Source organism: Sturnira hondurensis, unplaced genomic scaffold, assembly GCF_014824575.4.
Source record: "Sturnira hondurensis isolate 20B ecotype Veracruz unplaced genomic scaffold, ASM1482457v3 Scaffold0009719, whole genome shotgun sequence".
In the NCBI taxonomy this organism is placed as follows: domain Eukaryota; kingdom Metazoa; phylum Chordata; class Mammalia; order Chiroptera; family Phyllostomidae; genus Sturnira; species Sturnira hondurensis.
The window spans coordinates 14626273-14646374 of record NW_028082350.1 but is presented as its reverse complement, the minus strand read 5'-3'; the positions used below and the strand labels follow the sequence as shown (position 1 = coordinate 14646374).

Genomic DNA, 20102 nt, shown 5'->3' with positions numbered 1-20102 from the left:
GAATATACTTGAGTCCCTAGAGGCCAGTGCAGCCACCAATGCTTGTTACTGGGGACAGAAATCACAAGTTGCCAGAGGACGACCAGGTTCTCTCACCGGCCACAGCCCAGGTGCTGTGTCCAGCAGCAAAGTGCATGTCCAGTCTAGGCTCCCCTCTCATGCACAGGGGGCAAGTCTGTTAAATTAAGGAAGAACCTTGCTCCTCAAAGAGGTGTGAGGCCAAAGCTCCTTTTTAAAATCGAACAAAAGAATTTCCCCAGTGAACCAAATAAATATCTACTTTCTAATACTTTTCATGTTTCACAAATCAGAGATTTCTCTCAACCAGAGTCAACACTACCATAGCCCTATATTTGGATCAATCTGGAAACCCGCAAAAGCCAACCATGAGGTCAGGGGCCTCCATCAAGGTCAGGGGCCAGGAATGGCCAAGCTGACTCAGAAAAGGCAGAGGAAGCCTCAGTATGTCCATAATGAGCCTTGTGACCCCCAGGCTTAACTGGAGTCAGATTGTTGGGCAAAATAAAGAACAGAAGCCCGCTGAGGGTAGAGGCAACTTCAAGGTCAGGTTGAAGCTTGCGCCAGGGGTCACGGACAATTGCGAAGTCTGACCCCTGGCACAACACTACAAGGGGCGACGGGATGATGCTGTGATGTGGGACTTGGTGGCCGTTCTCTTGCAGCTAAGCAGCCAGTGGTGAAGGAGGACAGCAGTTATGTGGCTGCAGATTGTAACTGAGCTTCCAGGGAGTGTGGGAGCTCAGAGAGACCTTAGGGGCCAGTGATGCTCAGACTATGTTTAGCATGACGATGCTTTTTCTTCCCCTAAAGGACGGAAATGCAACATATGCCGCAGGCAAAAGAGAACGATTCTGGCTGAAGCCAGGGACGGGGAGTGATCTGCAGCGGACACAGGGCTGTGCCTGGCCTCCTGGGCAGACCGTCCAAGAGAATCAAAGGCTCTGCTGGGGAACGCAGTTTAAATCCCTGCTTAAGTCCAATGCCTGCACCATGCAGGCAGGAGCTCCAACGCAGGGAGCCTGTGTGCACTGGAGAGAGAGCGGGCCCTGCACCGGCTCAGACGCTGGTTCAAACACCAGCGCTTCCGGCTCCGAGTGCAGCTCAAGAAATGACCCGGGCTTCCTCACAGTACGGTAGTAACATATTTACCTCAAACCCTCAACACTGGCCTGAATGATTTTATTAACCAATGTTGCCCCAGTAAATTTAATTTAAAAGACAAAAAGTAAATTAAAAAGCGGTAAGAAAGAAATTTACACCTAAAAAAATATCAACAGTGAGCATTTGAGATGATGCCCTACAAATTCTCGGTCAACATTTAACTGCTCTGAGTTAACTAGTTCTCAGTCAACATTTACCTGCTCCAAATTAACTAGTTCTCAGTCAACAGTTAACTGCTCCAAGTTCACTAGCTCACGGCATAGGCACGGCCACTGAACCCCCAACCTTGCGCTCTCCCCCCTCTGCTCACAGATGGGTGCTCCGCACTCCCTCTTCCTTCCAGTTAGGCTGTTCCATCTGCATCCTTCATTGGGGGGACTGGCCCCCCACAGAAAACCAAAACCCCAAACCCAAGGAATGTGCAGTGGGAAGGGGAGTGACCGGCTGCAATTACTCTCTGCAGGAACCGTGACTCCCGTACTGAAAAAGAATCGCTATCAGTGAGGTCTCTGGTCCACTTTCAATGAGCTCTCCCTGGCATCCTCACCAAGCCTCGGCCTCACTCCGATCCTTCCCCGGGGACAGAAACAGGCCTGTGGCCACTCTCACAGAACTCCCCCAGAACCCACCCCCAGCTACCGTCTGCAGCATCCACTGCTCCAAGCCCACGACCCCTGCCCCTAGGCTGAGACTCAAGGGTCCCTGGTGAGCCTCATCCCAGCATCACCAAGAGCAGAGGTCTGGAGTTCCATTACCTCTCTACACACCCTAACCTGCAAATAACTGGGATGCCTGCACCGAGCGGCTCGGAAGGCAGCTGTGCTCAGCGGTCAGCCCCGCCAGAGCCACTCTGCTGCAGCTCACAGCAACAGCAACAGGTGTCAGGGGGCCCTGCCAGCCCCAAGGCAGGCTCCTGGGGACGCGTCTGTCCGTGGGACCCCTAAAGAAAATGCAGTAAGCTGCAACAACATACAGAGTAACTGCATTACTTCATACATGATAATGTCACTGAATCTGCTCCCCAACCACATTCTACCCACGTGAACACATGCTGCCCACCCTGACAGGGGCTTGTGGTCTCAGGTTGTCCTGCTGTTTCCAAGGGCAACGATGTTTGGCTCCGAGCACACCTGTGACCTTCCAGTCTCTACAGGATGACGTGTTATTGTCCATTAGATATTTAGTTAAAAAAGACAGAACTCAAGGTCTCTGTGACGCACGGGTGCAAGTTATGGATAGAGAGGAAAGAAGGAAAAGCTTGCAAATTAGGAGAAACCAACTGCTTGTTACTGAGAAGTCAATGGATATTTCATTACCCAAATATTAAGTCTCATGCTAATAAGAAAGTGTAATGTTATGGGTCCTCTGCTTTTAGTTAAGTCTTTTTATTTTGTTTTTAAATTAAAGTGGTGGGGTGCCACTGGTTAATAACATTACACAGGTTTTCAGTGACCGATGCTCTGATGCCTTATCTTTCTAGTGCACGTGTCAGGTCTTCCTCCACCGCCACACGTTGGACCCCACTTCTCCTTCACCCCCACCCCACCCCCTTCCCGCCGGTCCCCACCACACGGTTCTCTGTGTCTGTGAGTTGTTTGTTTGTTTTTCTTGTTTGCTCATTTTTTGCTTTCAGTCTTCTATCCCACCTTCGAGTGAAATCGTATGGTTCTTAACTTTTTCTGACTGATTTATTTCGCTTAGCAAGCGATTCTCAAGTTCCATCCATGTTGTCACAGACGGCAGCACCCCGTCCTTTCTCACGGCCGAGCAGTGTACCACTGCACATACACAGCACATCTTCCCTACCCGGTCCTCTAACAAGGGACACTGTGGTTGTCTCCATGTCTGGGACACCCTGAATAAAGCTGCACTGGACACAGGGTGCATACGTCTTGGCACACTGACGTTTTCAAGTGTTTGTGGTAGAGACCCAGAAGAGGGGTTGCTGGGTCATATGGTGACGCTGTTCTTCATTTTTCAAGGCACCTCCACACTGTTTTCCACAGTGGGCTGGACCAGTCTACACTCCCACCAGCAGAGAATGAGGGTCCCTTCTCCCCACAACCTCTCCAGCACCTGTTATCAACTGGCTGGTTGCTAACAGCCCTTCTGACAGGCATGAGGTGGTATCTCATTGTAGTTCTGATGTGCATTTCCCTCACTTTCATGTGTCTGTTGGCCACGTGTATGTCTTCCCCAGAGAAGTGTCTGCTCAGGTTCTCTGCATGTTTTTTTAATTGGATCGTTTGTTTGGTGTTGAGTTGTGTGCGTTCTTTAAATATATTTCTTATATTAACCCTTTGTCAGAGCTGCTGTTTGCAAACATCTTCCCTTCAGGTGGTTGCCTTCTTTGTTTTGTTGGCTTTTTCTTTCTTTTTTTCTTTCTTTTTTTTTTTGCTGTGCAGAAGCTTTTTAGTTTGATCTAGTCTCATTCATTTTGCCTTTACTTCCCTTGCTTTTGAGGTCAAATTCCTAAAATCCTCTCTGAGACCAAGGTCCATAAGTTTAGTACCTATGTTTTCTTCTATGTAATTTATTGTTTCAGGTCTTATGCTTAAGTCTTTGATCCATCATAAGTTAACTTTTGTACGTGGAGACAAACAGTAGGGTAGTTGCATCCTTTTGCATGTGGATTTCCAATTTTCCCAGCACCGTTTATTGAAGAGGCTTCTTGTCCCACCGTGTGGTCTTCGTTACTCTGTAGAAAATTATTTGCCCGTATACGTGTGGGTTCATTTCTGGGATCACAGTTCTGTTCCACTGGCATCAGCCTTTTTAAATGTCTGATTGCTGGCGGAGAATTGCTTCAGTTAGACTGGCGCTATAACTATATTTTTAGCGTGAACAACCAAGTGTAACGTGCCACATGTATGCGGCAACCCTCTTAACTAAAGAAATACAACTATCCAAGAGGGAGGGCGTCATTTCCCCTCCCCCAACTCCGTATCCTACTCCTAGCGAAAACGTTTCTGTAGTTCTAATAACTTATCCCCCCTCCATCTGTGAGAGAGGAAAGCAGGAGGATTCGCCCACTGCTCCCGAATCCGCAATGCCTAGTTTTCCACTAGAATATTCCCTCCTTCTTTCAACGTAGCTTGTTAAAGAAGTTCCACTGCTAACGCAAACTAACCACCAGACCTTTTATCTGGTAGCGATGAATCTAATGTGACTTTGGTCACCAGTAAAATGCACTTGGACTACGCATCAGGATTACTACATAAGCACATGAACACACATACACACACACATATACACAAGGAAAACTGAAAAACCACCTCAAATCTTAAAAGCAATTTTGAAAATAGCCTCAGTGGGATACTGGCACAAAGTCCTTTACCCCTTGTAATTCTTCTTAGGAATTATGGGATGCCTACTAGTGTGAGAGGCATCCTTTGAAAACTATAGTAAGTGTTTCTCTGCATTTTTGTAATCTCCATTTGCCCACCTTAAAAGGAAATCAAAATTACCAGTCTTTACTCACAATAAATGATGGAGTGCAAGCCCTGGCTGGTGTAGCTCAGTGGATGGATCGCGGTTTGATTCCCAGTCAGGGCACATGCCTGGGTTGCTTCCCAGCAGGGGGCACACGAGAGGCAACCATACATTGATATTTCTCTCCCTCTCTCCTTCCCTTCCCCTCTAAAGATAAATAAATAAAATCTCTTAAAAAATGGTGGAGTGCAGTTCCATTCCAGTTTGGATTACCACAAGGGGCTTGGTCATAACTCACGAGTGCTTTCCAGCACAGATGTGAATAATTTACCACCTGACTTGCCATCACAGTTTTAATTCATATTTGGGAAATCTTCTTAGCCCGTGACAGAATGAAATTACTTTAAAAGCTATGTGTACAAGAATGTCACGAGTATCTAAAGCCAAGAATGTATATGCAAAATATATTAAAATGTACACATACTATACGGATACACAGATTAACACTGTTGAAAGACATCTGAATTGACCACAAAGACATTTAGTCCATAAACAGTGATTGTACTCTTTAAAAAAATAATTTGTAACTTCTTTCTATTGCTGTAACATCTCTGAATTAACGATGCTTTAATAATTATTTTCCTCAAATAAGATAAGAAGCCCATCATGAACCTACCACCAAACTAAAAATTAGGGAGATAAGGAAGGAAGGAAGGAGGAAAAGGAGGAGGAGAAGGGGGAGGGAAGCCCAGAGGCAGAGAGAGGGGGAGACAGGCCTTTCTCGTTGCAGTAACTCACTCCCGTCACGGAGTAAAATGTACTCCAAAACAGTACCCCTGAGAGTCTGCAGTTACCTTGGCCCTGGAACATTAGAAAAGACAGAAGAAATGACAAGAAATAGAATTTCCGTCTATTTCTGTTTATCAAATTATTAAAAACTTCTCAACGCACCCCCAAATCGGAGGGGATTGGCTCTTGTCTCCCTAAGAAACTGCCCTATGTTACTAATAGCAAAGGCGGGGGCTTTGCTTGCCGGAAAGAGGAGGGGCAAACTAGACTTGGGCGGGACTTGGGGGGACTCGCCCAACCAGGCCACAGCCTCCCCACGGGGGAAATGTAAACGCAAACAGTTAACAAACCATGAAGCAACACACACACATTATTATTATTAACGGGAATGATTAATAATAATAAAATTCATGTTTTCAATGCTGATTAGTTTGATCCTCATACCCAAAATGCAAGTACAGAAAATGAAAACCCACAAAGGTGTCAACTACAGCTGTGCTCTGCTAAGAGCTTTGATGAGGAAAAACCATCCGGTTTTCTACCCCTCGGGGCCTGATCGCAGGCCCGCTGAGGCCGCGGCAACTTCAGCTCTTGGAGGAGACCCTGGAGCTCGGTCAACGTTTTGTTTTTTCAAGTCTGGAATTACACGCTCATTCCAAAGCCTTTAAGAAATTACATTCCCCTTTTCCTGACCATACTGCCTTAAGACATTTTTTATTTCATGGCAATAGAGCCATTTAAGCTAAAATTTTATGACTTATTTAATATCACTCCTTTAGAAAGACTGAGGTGAAAAAGGATGTACAAAGTCGTACATCTGTTCAGTGGGTTTAAACGCATATTAAACAAAATCTTTACTGAAACATGGCTATTTTTGAAGAAGTTCGGTGTTACCTCTGGCACTCCCAATTTTCGGCACGCTTCCAAAAAGTTCTCCACGTTTCTCCTGCATTTGGCCATGCTAAGCTTCGGCTGTAATGCAAATATGCAGAAATCATAAATTACTAACCATAATTTTAGTAACACATTAAAATTTAAACTCTCTAAATGGTGCAAGTAATATACATTTACTGAAGGAAGAATATACAAGCACATAAAAACTTATCTATCCAGAAATGTCCACCTAGAGATAAGAGTTACTATTATTCTGGGTTATATTTTTCCGGACATTGTATGCGTATGTCTGTGTCTGCTCCGTAAAACCCCGAAGATGTTCAACCCCATTCCAAATACTTAGGGCAGCCCAGCAAAGTCAATGAAAGTGTGTTTCAAGCTCCAGGAAGACCATTTCCCACCTCAGGGAAGTGAGGGAGGGCCCACACTAAGGCTGCTGCCTCCTTCCGTTTGAAGGGTACTTGCTACAGACAGAAGTTCAAAGAATTGGCAATTACTGAGGAGGCCCGTGGTTAGTCACCAAACTGTCCACGACTGAGGAAACCCACTTTAAGGGACTCTTAGCATACTGACAGTGACAGCGACTCTTCTGGGTACTGCGTCCCCCAGCCTGGCACGGAAAATGGACAGCACCGGTCTCGTGAATGAAAAGTGAGCAAGCTCAACACGGGTGGTCACCTGGGTACAAAGGTGCCCCGTTCGCTCTGGCCAAGCAGTCACCACGCCTCAGGGTCTTCACCTGGTGCTAAGACACACCTGTGACACGGAGAAACACCAAGCTCATGGTTGCTCAGGTCTGGTCTAGTTTGAGATGTTAACAAGTTCAAGAAAAGGCCAGTATAGTGTGGTATTGGTCATATCAGGCAGTGGGGAGAGGGGTTGTTACAAGGAGGAAAAAGAAAAAAGAATCCAAGTGCTAAGGAGACCAGGGAGCAGAAGCAACAGCCCCTGAGGCCACCAGGGGCCTGGCTGGTCAAAGAGGCTTCAAGGTGCCTGCCAAAGAATTTCCAGCAAGTGGACATTTAGTGACAGCCCGCATTTCTAAAACATGTTACATCTACAATGTGTTATTATGTTACACTAAATATGGATATTTTGGAAGAATTTTAGTGACATGGGAAAATACTTAGGTTTTAATAACACATTTTACAAACTACTAATTAACAGATACAAGATGCTCACAATTAAAAATCAACTTAAATACAGGCAGAACGCTAATGGCATAGTAGGTGAAATGCTAACAGTGATTGCCTTCGGGCCGTGAGATAAGGAATCTTTTTTTTCTTCTGATTTCTCTATTTTCTGGGTTTTGCCCAATAAGGCATTATTTCTCATTATATTCTCATATAAAAATTTACTTAAAAAAGAAAAAAGGTGAAAACCAAAGGACTTCAAACAAACTGTAGCATTTTTCCTGAAGAATAAAATATACAAATGTATACAGATAAGTGATTCATGGCATCCTCTTACATCTTATAAAATAATCGTGCATTTAAATTGGAAACGGAGGACTCATTCATAGTTTCTTCTGTACAATTTGGGGGAAATTCTCGCACGGGATCTCAGCACACAACTCAGAGCACTACAGCAGTGTGGGACCGCCCGAGAAACACACCCAGGAAGCTGCGGGGGCGAGGGGGGCGGGGCGCGGTGGTTAGAGAACGAAATTCCCTGCCGGACGACCGAGGAAGGCAGCTGGGGCAGACTTGAAAGAGAAGACAAGCGGATCTTTCTCCCTTTATGTTTCCTGAAGCCAAAAGTAGTCAAACTTTGCAAAGGAAAAATGTGTTCCACAGTGTAAAAGGGAAACTGGCCGTGGAAATGGGATCATCAGATCAGAGGGAAAAAAAAAGAAATTAGGCCAAATAGCGCCAGGTGAGGGCGCCCTGGAGGTGGGGGAGGGGCAGACAGGCCCAGGGCTGGCCCATCGCATTTCCCATCCCTCCTTTCAGGAATGTGGTACCTTGAGACCCGGCTCTGAACAGTGAAAATCAGCTCAGTAAGCCCTGTGGATAAGAACGGCTTGAGTTCCTGTGCCCATCCTCTGTGCTACCTTATCTCATCCTCACAACTACAGAATCATGGTCGGGAAAAGCACATTGAGGTGAGGAGTGGTGAAATAACTCCTGAAGACACACACTAGACTAGAAATTCTTGACTTTTCTTTGTTTGAGCCCTGCATGGGCGTCAAAGACAAGTTCATCCTTGACTCCCCCACCTGCAGTTGGCTGACCATAAATGCCACTTCATAGCCCTCTTCAAGACGGTGACAAGCTCAGAAACATACAGGGGGAGGAGCCACAGGCCAGCTCAATGTCCCCAACAGAGGGGACAGGATGTTTAGGGCATTAAGGGGTCCCACTCACCTTCACACTCCCTGGACCTCCAATGCACCTCTGAGTGCTGTGAATGATCTAGGAATTTTTGGCCAATCAACCTCTGGCTTGACAGGTTACTAATGATCTTTTACACAGAACCCACATGTTTTCAGAGTTTTCCAATACTAAAATCCCCAGTAATTAACAAAGGAAAGAGATCCCGTTCGTTCGGAAGAGAAGCTGCCAACCAAAATAACAAAAACAAAAAACCCCTTTCCCACAGCCTTCTCCCTTTGTGAGAAATGGATCTTCACGTGGCTGAAGTCTTAAAGTTAGCACCCCAACCAGGGATCTGTTAGTGGGGTTTGCCTTGTGTTTGAAATAAATTCCTTTCTGTCGTTTACATATTTAAATAGTCTCCCTTTTCACAGTGAAAATGTTGCTTCCCTCGGGCCCTTTCCTTTCTGCTCTCCTAGTGGTTGGGGGCCCAGCAGAGGGGATCTTGGGGTCCCGCGGGCCACTTCGGGCTGCAACCCCGTCCCCAAAGAGTTGATTTCATGAGAACATTAGTTTACGTGGCGTCACTTACCACTGCTGGTGAGGGCACGTGGATGCTGGCGACAGATCGCGGGCGGATGTGATTAACCAGGTGGCAGAGGACAACGCCGTCCAGGAGCGCAGCCCCCAGGTCCTCGTGCAGGCTGACCTTGAGTCTCATCTCGATGCTCTGTGGGGGGTCAGAAGGATGCCGTTTTGGACAACGGGGCCCCGCACACCGTCCTGCCTGAGTGCAGTGGGCTGTACCAACCAGGTTTGGGTGAGCGCACTCTGGGATGTGCACACGCAACAATGGAACCACCTGGCGACTGAGCCCCAGAACGCACCCCCACTGCACAGCAGCACGTGACTTCGTACCACAGGCTGGTGATTCGAGAGCAGCTGAAATGGGGCAGGGAGGGCTGGCAGGAGCCAAAACGTGGGCAGTGGCTGGCTCTGAGCAGCAGAATAAAAAAAAGGATTTATTTTCACACTGCATTCCTCTATTTTCTCTTTTCCTCTGGTCAGGTTTATTGCCTGGCTTATTTTCAATTAGAAGTGTATTTTAAAAAAGGAAAAGGGTGACAACCCAAGGATTTCTAAAAGAACGTAGCGCTTTCCCTGAAGAATTACTAAAATCCACAAATAGGAACAGGTACATGACTCACAATGTCCTCTTACACCTTATAAATTAACTGTGCATTCAAATTGGGGGCCAAAGGGTCAGAGGTTTTCTTCTGTAACTTGGGAGGAATGATGGAAGGAGAGCTTGGTACCCGGCTTCAACATCATGAGAGCGGTCAGCGTCCCATCTGTAAAAATTACTGGAGGTTTCGCATTGGGTCACAGGGCAAAACTCACTGCCCAACCCAAGGCAGCGGAGAGGCCGATTTAAAAATGAGGACAAACTGTTCTTTCCCCTCCCTGCGTTTTTATGCAAAAAAAGTGGTCAAACGTTAGCCACAGTCCCTGTCACGACAGAGCTTAAAATCCTCAATGTCACCCAGCACGAGACTTCCGTCTTGGTGGGAGCTCAAACAGTTTGGTAGATGACTGAGAAAAAAGTTCCCGCCAGTTGGGAATAACTATGAACATCTTTAAATTAATGGACTACTATTACTAAGTAAATGAATAATGGTGCATTATTGTAAGTGTGCCTGAATTGAAATATATATATATATATATTTATATTTATATTTATACATATACATACATACATACATTAAGTAGTTCCCCTTACATTATCTCAGGTATTACTCACAAAACCACACTAAGGGACATTGGAACTGTTTGGGTTTTTTTAACACTTGAACAAACTGACCCCCAGGAATGTGAAGTGACCTGTCCCATATCAGCCAGCAGGTGACCTGGCTGGATTTGAAACCAGGTGTGTTTGCTGGGCTTCAAAGCCTAGTTTTTAAAAACAGAGGTGACCCTTGGCCAACACAGCTTTGAACGGCATGGACCCACTTGTACGTGGGGTTTTTTCCCAGTAAATACATACAGTTCTGTAAGTGTACTTTCTTTAGTTTACTTTGCAGTGAGAACACAGCACATAATATGCCTAACAGACTAAATGTGTGTTAATCAACTTGATGTTAGTGGCAAGGCTTCTTTCTGGTAACAAGCCGTAAGTAGCTACGTTCTTGGAGAGTCAAAAGCTACTCTCAGACTTTCGGCAGCTGTGGGCCTGCGGGCGAGCAGAGAGTGCGGGGAGGGCTGGTGGCCCCCTAAGCTTGGTGCTGCTGAGGAGCGGACCCCACAGATGCTGCTTCGGTTGTGGGCATTTTCGTTTGGGGACAGAACGTTTCTTGGGTACCTCACGGAGTTGTTCCACCAGTTCCTTTTCTTCTCTCATTTGCTCCATCTTCCTCCGGATTGTAAACTGTGGGTCTACAGACTCCAAATTTCTCTGAGGTCTTAGGAACACTGTAACAGAAAGGGGGAGAGGCCTTCATGGAGCGCCCAGTGTAGGCTCCCGTAACACTATTCAGATTCAAGTGAAGCCAAGGGTCTCTTCCTTCACCCCAAATCGTTCACTGAGGGGATTACAGAAACAAAGGACAGTGCGACCTGGCATGACGTGGGACTCAACTACTCTAAAGAAGGCTGCACGTTGTAATTATCCTGGGTGGTGCGGACTAACACAGCTGTCTTCCTGGTGACAATACACTGAATCCAGGATGAGTTCGGGTCATCCTTGCAACCATCCCAGCCCACCTCTTGGAAAGAGGTCCCCTCCTCTCTCCTTTTTGCAATGTGTTCACTCTACATTCTCATTTACGCCCGAGGTTTCACGGTCTATTCATTAAACTCAGAGCATCTGTTTCACATGAGAACTCTCTGGAACGGCTTTGCCTATATAACACAAGCACAGGTTAATAATGTCTGTTGGCTGAAGTTTTCGAAAGCGTGGGCTAAGAACTAAGTGTGGATCCACAGGGTTACATGGTTGTGTGTGGAGTGGGAAAATTCTGCCTTCTGCCACATCACTGGCAGCGTAGCCAGAACATCAGCACAGGACATCAGCGCTTCAGACAGGACCAGAGACCCTTTTTAGAGAACTTGGCAAGATGAGAGGCATTTAAGAGATCGTCCTTGGCTTCAGGTCCTTAAAATTACAACCTCCAAGAAGAGCAGCGAACCGTCTCGCTCTCTCTAAAAGGACTCACGCCTCTGGCTGCAGGAGGAAGGAAGGCTCTGAGCCTCAGAAGGACATCTTTTAAAGATTAATAAAGAGAGTAAAAAAAAATTCTACACAGAGCACAGTGATTATAACAAGTGTTTCTGATCAGTTTTTATTATGACACAAAGCCCACAGGCAGATTTAAACTTGCATTTCTTCCTCCCCTGAGACTTTTTATCCTGCTAAGACCTAAAGCTTTCCTCCCACACAGAAGGGGGCAAAGTGCCGGTGAGAGCCTCACATGGCGTGTGTGTGTGTGTGTGTGTGTGTGTGTGTGTGTGTGTGTAGGTAGGGAGGCAAGCTCTTCAGAAAATTTTGGGCAGAGAGCTCCAATTTTAAAAATCAAGATGAGGCAGAAATTGCATCCACCAGAATGTAAATAATGTAGAATAAAAAGGTTATAGACCTTTTCTTCCACTTTGACAAACATTTCCTATGGGTCACTTTAAGAGCTATTTCGACGTATTAGTATTTTTAGGTTAAACATGGTTTACAAATATACTTCAAATTAAAAAAAACTTGTGACAACTCCATAAAAACAATTACTCTGTGCTCACCAGCCACTGTGCCGTTTTTAACGTCAGTCTGCACCTCGGGACCAAACCACTGTAGTAAACGCCCTGCACTGTGGGCCTCATGCCTCTTCTTTCTTTAGAAATCAGAGCTAGGCCCTCTGAATCAGCATCTGACACTCGACGAAGACTGAACGCGGACACAGCCTAAGACACCCCGGACTTAGAGTCAGTGGAGGAAGGCGGTGATCTAAAGTGCGTGGTTTCTGCTGGAGCCTTGGAGAGCAGTCGGCCTGGGGCTGGGCCTCTGCCTCCAGCCCCCGAGGAAAGTCACAGGGAAAAAGATTCAAAGGGCGTCACCAAAGGGCTGTCACCAAGGCCTATGAACACCAAACCCCGAAGGAAGTGAAACCAGTGATTTAGAAAGCAAAGGCAAGACCGGCAAAGGAAGAAGGGCGGAGCCACCCTGCAGGGAGAAGTGAGAAGCTCACAGAGGGAAGGGAGGTGAAAGAAAATCTGACGAAATGGGGAAATCTGTGAGAAATTGTAAGGAACCCAACAAAAAAATTTCCCATTTAGGCACATCGGCCAGAAGGAATATATATAGTAAAATGTAAGATCTAGAAATAATAACACACCCCACAAAGTCAACCAAATTTACCTAAAAAGTGAAGACATAGAGACAGAACTGGGTAATACACAAACTAGCCAGCAAGGGGCGCTCCAATGCTATTTAAACAAATGTCCTGTTTTCTTTGGAGGATTTATTTTTCCTTTGCCTTTTTTTTCTGGGGGCAATCTTATCTAATACTGCGTGTTTAATATTTTCAATATGTTTTCATTGGCAGACTTCATTCTGAATACAAAACGATCAGGAAGCTCAATTAACCGGGAGCTTTTGTTTGAACACACACAATTCAAGGACCTACGCCTCGTTACAGCCCCATGTGAAACGAGGAGTTGATGCCCGGCCCCTGGATTTTAATTTCCTGGTGTCGCTTCTCATCATAAATTGCTGCGTCTTAAAAAAAATGAAATGCATGCCTGGGTACTTGCTCTAATGGTGTTAATTAATTACAAAGTGTTAAAACACACTTGCCCTGTGGGCTTTTAAATGAACATTTCAAGTGTACGTGAAAATCATTGGAAGCCAGGGCTATACAGCTACTCGTCTCTGAAATGGATTGATTACTGTGGGAGCGATGAGTCTTCAGGCTGACGATAAACCTGCAGAGCACATGCTTATTGTGCTGAGCTTTGTTACGACAGGACCATCCGAATCGGGGCCATCAGGGCAGCTCCGATGATTTACCTGCAGTTTCTCCCTCTCACGTCATAGTTAAGTAGTAAATGCAGTGAAGGACGCGAGACAAAGATTTGGGAAAGTGCTTGACGGGAGAATTATCCTGGTTTTCCCTAATCTCCTATCACTAAGTTTCATTTAAAAAGTTCCCTTACTTAACTCAGGGGAGTAAAGCTTTAACTGGAGGCGACAAGACCATATGAAGGGCCATACCATGGGTATCAGTTTTTCAAATCAAAAGCCATCCCAGCAGTTTGAGTGTAAACAAGAGGAGAAAAGAGGGGCAAGAGAGCAGAGTGAGTGTGCATACGGGCGAGTGTGCGTGTACACATACACATCTAAGGGGTGGGATGGGACAAGGAGGTGGGTAGGTGATTTAAGATGCAGAAAAAAGATGAGTTCTGCCCAACTGTTCAAAGACTAGCTGTCAAGTAACATCCAACGAATGAGAAGATGCTCCGCTCTTACGGGTCATTTCTTCTGCAGAAGAAACACATTTCTAAGCGAAGCCCTGCAGGGAGTGTGACTGTGCTCAGGCAGGGTATCACCTCATCCTGGCAGGCACAGGACAGATCCCAGTGGTTTTTCCGCTGCGCCCACCTCCTCCCGCACTCTCCTCCTCGTCCCGGACCGGGGGTGGGCTGCCTCCTAGAAACGCACCGAAAACGTCTCTCTCTCCTGGGACTCGCCGCTCTCTCACTGCATGGGTCTGTTTCTCTCCATTAGGACTCCGTGAGGGCCTGCGTCTGCTCCCAATTTGCACCTCTACCCCACCCCACAAAGCAGGTTGTTGGCTGGATAAATGAAACAAGTGTTTCAAAAACTCCCTCTCTGCTGAGATTATTCCGCTCTGATGATGTCATCCAAATTTTTCCTCTTGCGGAAAACCTCCTAAAACTTAAGTTTCCAGGTCTGAACAAATCCGACTCTGAAATGCATGATCCATGAAAGCAGAGATCTCTCCGTGTTTCCCAGAGTTGTATCCATGGTAACAAGCATCATGCCTAGCATGCAGTAACACTCAATAGATACGTAAGAATGTGAACAAGAAACCATTTCTCTAATGGTTGTAAGCCTGTCTTTTAGTTAAGCCAAAAAAAGCACACTGCTGTAAAAATTGCCTGGAATAATCATTATTACACAAAATATACTCTTCATATAGCAGTCATTGGTTTGTATCATTAACCGTTACTACCTAAATTTAACTTGAGAGATTTCTTCTTTGTGGACACATGAGGTTTAGAAACTCAGCTCTCAGTTTCTTCTTGGAAGTTAAGAACCTGCACCGGGTGTGATGCTTAAGATAAAGTCAAGGGCAGAAATATGGTGGCTTTGAAAAAAATATCCTAAGCTGAGATCCAAGCTAATGTGAATTAGAAATCTAACCAGTGCATCCATTCATTCCCTTCCGGTGCCTCGAACCAATGAGGTAGAGCCTCTGACCTCAAAATGCTCACATTTACTCTCCACGGTCTTGGGCGATTCCCTCAGCCCAGTGTCCTTCTCCAACGTGGAATCACATAAAGATCAGTGACAAAATGATCAGCGTGCAAACTCTGTGTGACGCCGAGTGAGGCGGCACTGAGTGTGGGGCAGCAGCAGCTTTAAAACGCCCAGGTGACTCTGATACGCACCTAAGGCTAAGAACCGCCGAAATGCCTTGCACCACCCGGTTTCCTCATTTTGGGAGTAAGTGCAAGATTGTGGTCAAAGCTGAAGGACATCTGTACCTCAGCCCAAGATGGATATGCATGTTCACTCACTCTCTCGCGAGCATCAAAGATTAAGTTAAAATAAGTACAAACCAGTGCCCACCAACTCATTCACTGCAAATGAAAAGGGCAAAAGATTCCAAGGACGATGGGACGGGTTTCAACTTTGGAGCCAAGGGGCGAGAGAAAGAAAGACGAACGGTACACGGGAAACAATGGAAGTGAAGTTCTCAAGTTATGAACACTGGAAAGGAAGTGCCCCGGTCTCCGAGGTGGACAGACCTACGGACCGACACGACTTCCACATCCCTCCACTGTCTATCTCAGGAGGCAGAAAACTTTGGAGAAGGAGGGAATTCAAGCTCCCAGGGACCTTCCAGTCCATTTGTCATTTTTAATTTTCCTTCCTTCCTTCCTTCCTTCCTTCCTTCCTTCCTTCCTTCCCTCCCTCCCTCCCTCCCTCCTTCCCTCCTTCCTTCCTTCCTTTCTTTCTTGGAGAATTTGTTTTAGAGAAAAGGGGGAGATTTCAAATGAGATACTTTTGGAGTGAAATGCTAGAAAGCAATAGTTACTGCTTTAAATTGAGTTTAAATGTTACTTAAATCTTGAAATTTAAATAAAAGGGGAATTTTAATGCAAACCAAGGCAGCTGCTAATTCTACCCAAAATAATAACTAAACAAAATATGGGCTGAGTTGGAACCAGGATGCCACTGCTGTATTTGCAAAGGCTGACAGAGCCGCCAGTAGTAAGTCATGCAGAAAATATGAGGAAACCAAGCCAATGCGATACTCGGCTTTGAAATGCCCAGAGAGGCCACTGAACAGGATCTCCCACTGACCAGGAACCCATGAGAACAACGCGAAAAGGAGGCTGTTTTCTTATTGCAACATCACGGGTGGACCCACGTGATAAAGGCAGCTTCCCTAATTCTAAAAATGTCACAGACAATACATTCGTATCGGAAGGCAAAGTCTGTCACAGAGAGAAAGGAGACACTGAAACGCAGGTCTGGGGACCTGGACAAGTACTTTGTAAAGAAGATTTCCGCACAGAAAATTACTTGCTGCCCGGGAGAAACCGCAGACACACTGTGCGCAGGACTCGGCGGCAGCCATAAGACATGTGATGTGGCTGACCGAGCCACGTAAATGTGGAAAGCAGGCCCTTTGTAATTACTGCGGTACAGCATCTGAGCCACATGCGAGTTCCTGAAATTTTCATTCACACCGAGTAAACATCGCAGGGTTACTTACTGCATTTTCAGAAAGATTTCCACAGTCATTGTTTTCTATGAGTTCTTAGGATTGTTAATGAAAAAAGAGGCAGTCTGCCTTCCTAATCAGCACAGAGTCCTCAGTGAGCAGCCGGGCAAGGAAGGCAGATGTGGTGGGCAGTGCGGAGCCCTGGGCGGGCTCACCTCCATCTCAGCCTAGCAACGTGGCTGGACAGGCCACCTCGCCTCTCTGGGTTTAGTGGCTCAGCACAAGGAGAGATGATACAAGGGTTGTCTACCATCACACAGAAGACATCTAGACCTTCTCCAGCTTAAAAAAAAAACCAGCAAAAACTACCCAAAAAGTCCTTCAGTTTCACACATCACTCCTAAGGAAATACCAAATCACACATAAATCTTTTATTCAAGGCTTCAGTTCCTTTACACAACGTCAGACCCACAAATCACCATGTTTTCTGGAAAATATGGCTGCCCCTCCTCCCTCCTTTTTTACTTTTAAGTAAAGGCACAGTTTGTCAAGAAAGTCTTCACTGAGTCCTCCCTCACTTCCAGAATTTAAAACAGAATCGTGTGTGCAGGGACGTTCGTGTTATTGCTGTTGTTTACTCATTTTCAGTGAAAAATTTAGAAAGATATGAAAGAATAAAATCTGTTACAACTGACCTGCCAGGATATACACACAGCCTTCCAGAGAAGAAAACTGGAAACACAGTTTTGGTTGAATTTTGACCAAAACAGCAAATATTTTAACTAAATATTTTCTATGTATTATATATAACACACTTAAATTTTTTTAAAAAAGGTATTATGGGGGAATAGATCTCCCAATTGTGTTGGCATTGTGGTGATTACTCATGTCTCACTTCTCTTCCCTGTAAACTGCTAACTTACACCACAACAGAGTCTCAACTACATGTGGTGTGTGGCTCTAAATAATCACATTTATTTTCATCTCTTGAGCTATTTAAAATATTTAATGACATGAAAAGTTACCAACATTAGTCCCAGCTAGGTGTCCTCAATTTTCATTTGTCCATTTGATTCTGAGGCCAAGTTACTATTCTTGGCTATTATACAGATGAACTTACACTCAAAAAGGTAGAAGGTATCGAAAGTCAGAATCCATAAATAGTTTGCAAATCCACACGGAAAAGGGGAAGACAAGTGATTTCATTTTCAGAAATTTCTCAGTGTTGACATTATTTTCAGCATGCCACCCCTGCCCGGGTCAGCCACGGCACGCACATCTGAATTACCTGAAACATCTCCCACACGATAAACATAGATAAGACCAAACTTCCAAAGCACGTAGTTCAGATGCAGGAGCAAGCAGGAAACAGCCAAATGCGCAAACCCCAGATTTTTGTGAACAAGCAAACAAGCCAAAAAAAACCCAAGCCAAGAAAGCAGAGAGGACATGACTGTCAAGTCCTCCCCAAGTTCAGAAAACTCAAGATAATTAAAGGCAGCCTGACATCCGCTGGCGGAGAACGCATGCGCCTTTCAGGACGCCCCTTCCCCCGAGCTGCTCCTTCTCTCGGGCATGCGCAGGAACACGGCTCTAGCTTCAGCCGCGCAGAAATGAACGCTCCAGTACATTCACTGGCTTATTCGTAAGCAAGTTGGAGAAAAGGTACAAGGCCACCTACCATTGTCACTGTCCCCTGCAGATGGAACGCTGTAGCTAGAGCGGTCCCATGTCTGTGCCTGCGTGAGTTTGTTGAAGGAGATAGGGAGAGTGAGGCCTAGGCCGGCGGGAGGGCGGGAGAGCCGGTTGCGCGTGCGCGGCCCAAGGACCGGACAGACCAAAGGGCGGCGGCATTTCCCAGACGGCATAGGGGTTGTATGGAAATGAGGCGGGTTTCACAGGGTGGGGTTTAATTTCAAATGGACAACAATAGGAGTGAAAGATGGCGCGTGGAATAGAGAGAATGATAAAAACTGAGGGTTAGTACTTATCAGTCATATACTCTGCATGCAGTTAATATCGTTAATCTTAGCAGTGCCCCAAGCCCAAGGTGCATCACAGTAGCAGAAAGGAATACCCATAGATTACAGACAAAAAGCGAAAGACCTACCAGATAGCTTTTTCAAAGACCCTCTAAATAACCATCTTAGCAAATACACGATTCACACCAACCATTTGGTTACAGGATCCAAGCTTAATCTGGGTAGCTACGTCCACTATTTAACAATAAAACTACTACAGAGCTGGTGTTTACTGTTGTATTTTTCCCAAGGCCATGTAAGATTTCTCTTTGAAGACTCTAAACCTACTGGCAGACATTATCGACAGGTGAATGTGGCCAACTCTTTCCCCAGCACCTGATGTACACCCCTCTCGGTGCTGGCTTCAGTATCTGTCAGTATAGTCCTGGCTGGTGAAACTCAGTCAGGCCTGCAAACCAAAGGGTTGCCGGTTCAATTCCCAGTCAGGGCACATGCCTGGGTTGCAGGCCACGTCCCCAGTAGGGGGCAAGTGAAAGGCAACCACATGTTTCTTTCCCTTGCTTTCTCCTTCCCTTCCCCTCTCCAAAAATAAATAAATAAATAAAATCTAAAAAAAATCTGTCAGTATAAAATATGACTTTGGGCGGTAGGAGATTCTCTTTAACAACAAACCTAACCGACCAATAAATGCATGTCGACTTCAGACACGTCTTGAGTTGGTTATTTATGTAATGGTAGCATTGGTTTTTGCATTAAATTTCCACGTGGTGCTTACATGTTTAGAAAATATGTGTATGAACCATAAATGGGAAACATCACTCAATTATAAGGCAGGGGCAGAAAATAAATGGATCTGGTTCTAGGAACCAGCTGTTGGGTGTGTGCAGTTGTCTTTCTCTGGAGGAAAACACAGGAATGAAAACCACGTTTTCTTTCACGTTAACTCTAAGCTTACTTTAAGAATCCGAATTCTTATTCTAACTTGCTGATTTGAGCAGTCTGTTTTTATTTATAACACTGAAGTCACATGAATCCATCCATGTACTGAACTTCGAAAGAAAAATTCATTGGTTTTGAAAAAGTTCCAAAGCTACTCCATCAAAGTGGATTTCTACCTGTTTAAATCATGTCATCTGTATATATGATTTTCTAGAAAATGTGAAAAATACATACTGTAGTATAAGTATTTTAAATTATTAAATACTATTTCTGGAATTGCCAGTACATAATGCTACTTTTATAAAGTTCCAAAATTTCCGTGATGTTCTGGAGGTCAGTCAGCAACATGTACAGCGCCCACCTCTACAGAGCTTTCAACAACTAGACCAACCTCCACCTGAGTGAGTCAGCGTTAGGAAAGCATTGGAAGCTTGGAGAGGAAGCTGTCTTCGTTTTCTGCTCTTTGAAATAAATACCCCATTTATTTTTCGCCACTACAAAGGATCCGAAATCATTTGCTTGTACAGGACAAGCACCATGTCGACAGGCTGAGGGCTGACTCCACACAGGGAACAAAAAGTCACTGAGACAGTTTTACAACTAAATTGCAA

The 20102-nt window shown here is 45.4% G+C and overlaps 1 protein-coding gene across 3 annotated transcripts in view; it reads right to left on the bottom strand.

Annotated features, from left to right (window-relative positions):
* LRCH1 (leucine rich repeats and calponin homology domain containing 1) overlaps window positions 1-20102 on the bottom strand; it is a 155737-nt gene that overhangs the window by 12133 nt on the left and 123502 nt on the right. For 2 of the 3 annotated variants that reach the window (XM_037057624.1, XM_037057626.1), the window contains exons 16-18: window positions 10972-11081; window positions 9205-9342; window positions 6298-6375 (exon numbers count right to left, since the gene is read on the bottom strand). In XM_037057624.1, the coding sequence (XP_036913519.1) occupies window positions 6298-6375; window positions 9205-9342; window positions 10972-11081 (326 nt within the window). Of the gene's footprint in view, window positions 1-6297; window positions 6376-9204; window positions 9343-10971; window positions 11082-18251; window positions 18348-20102 lie in introns of all 3 variants that reach the window. The other variant, XM_037057625.1, reaches the window with a different exon arrangement.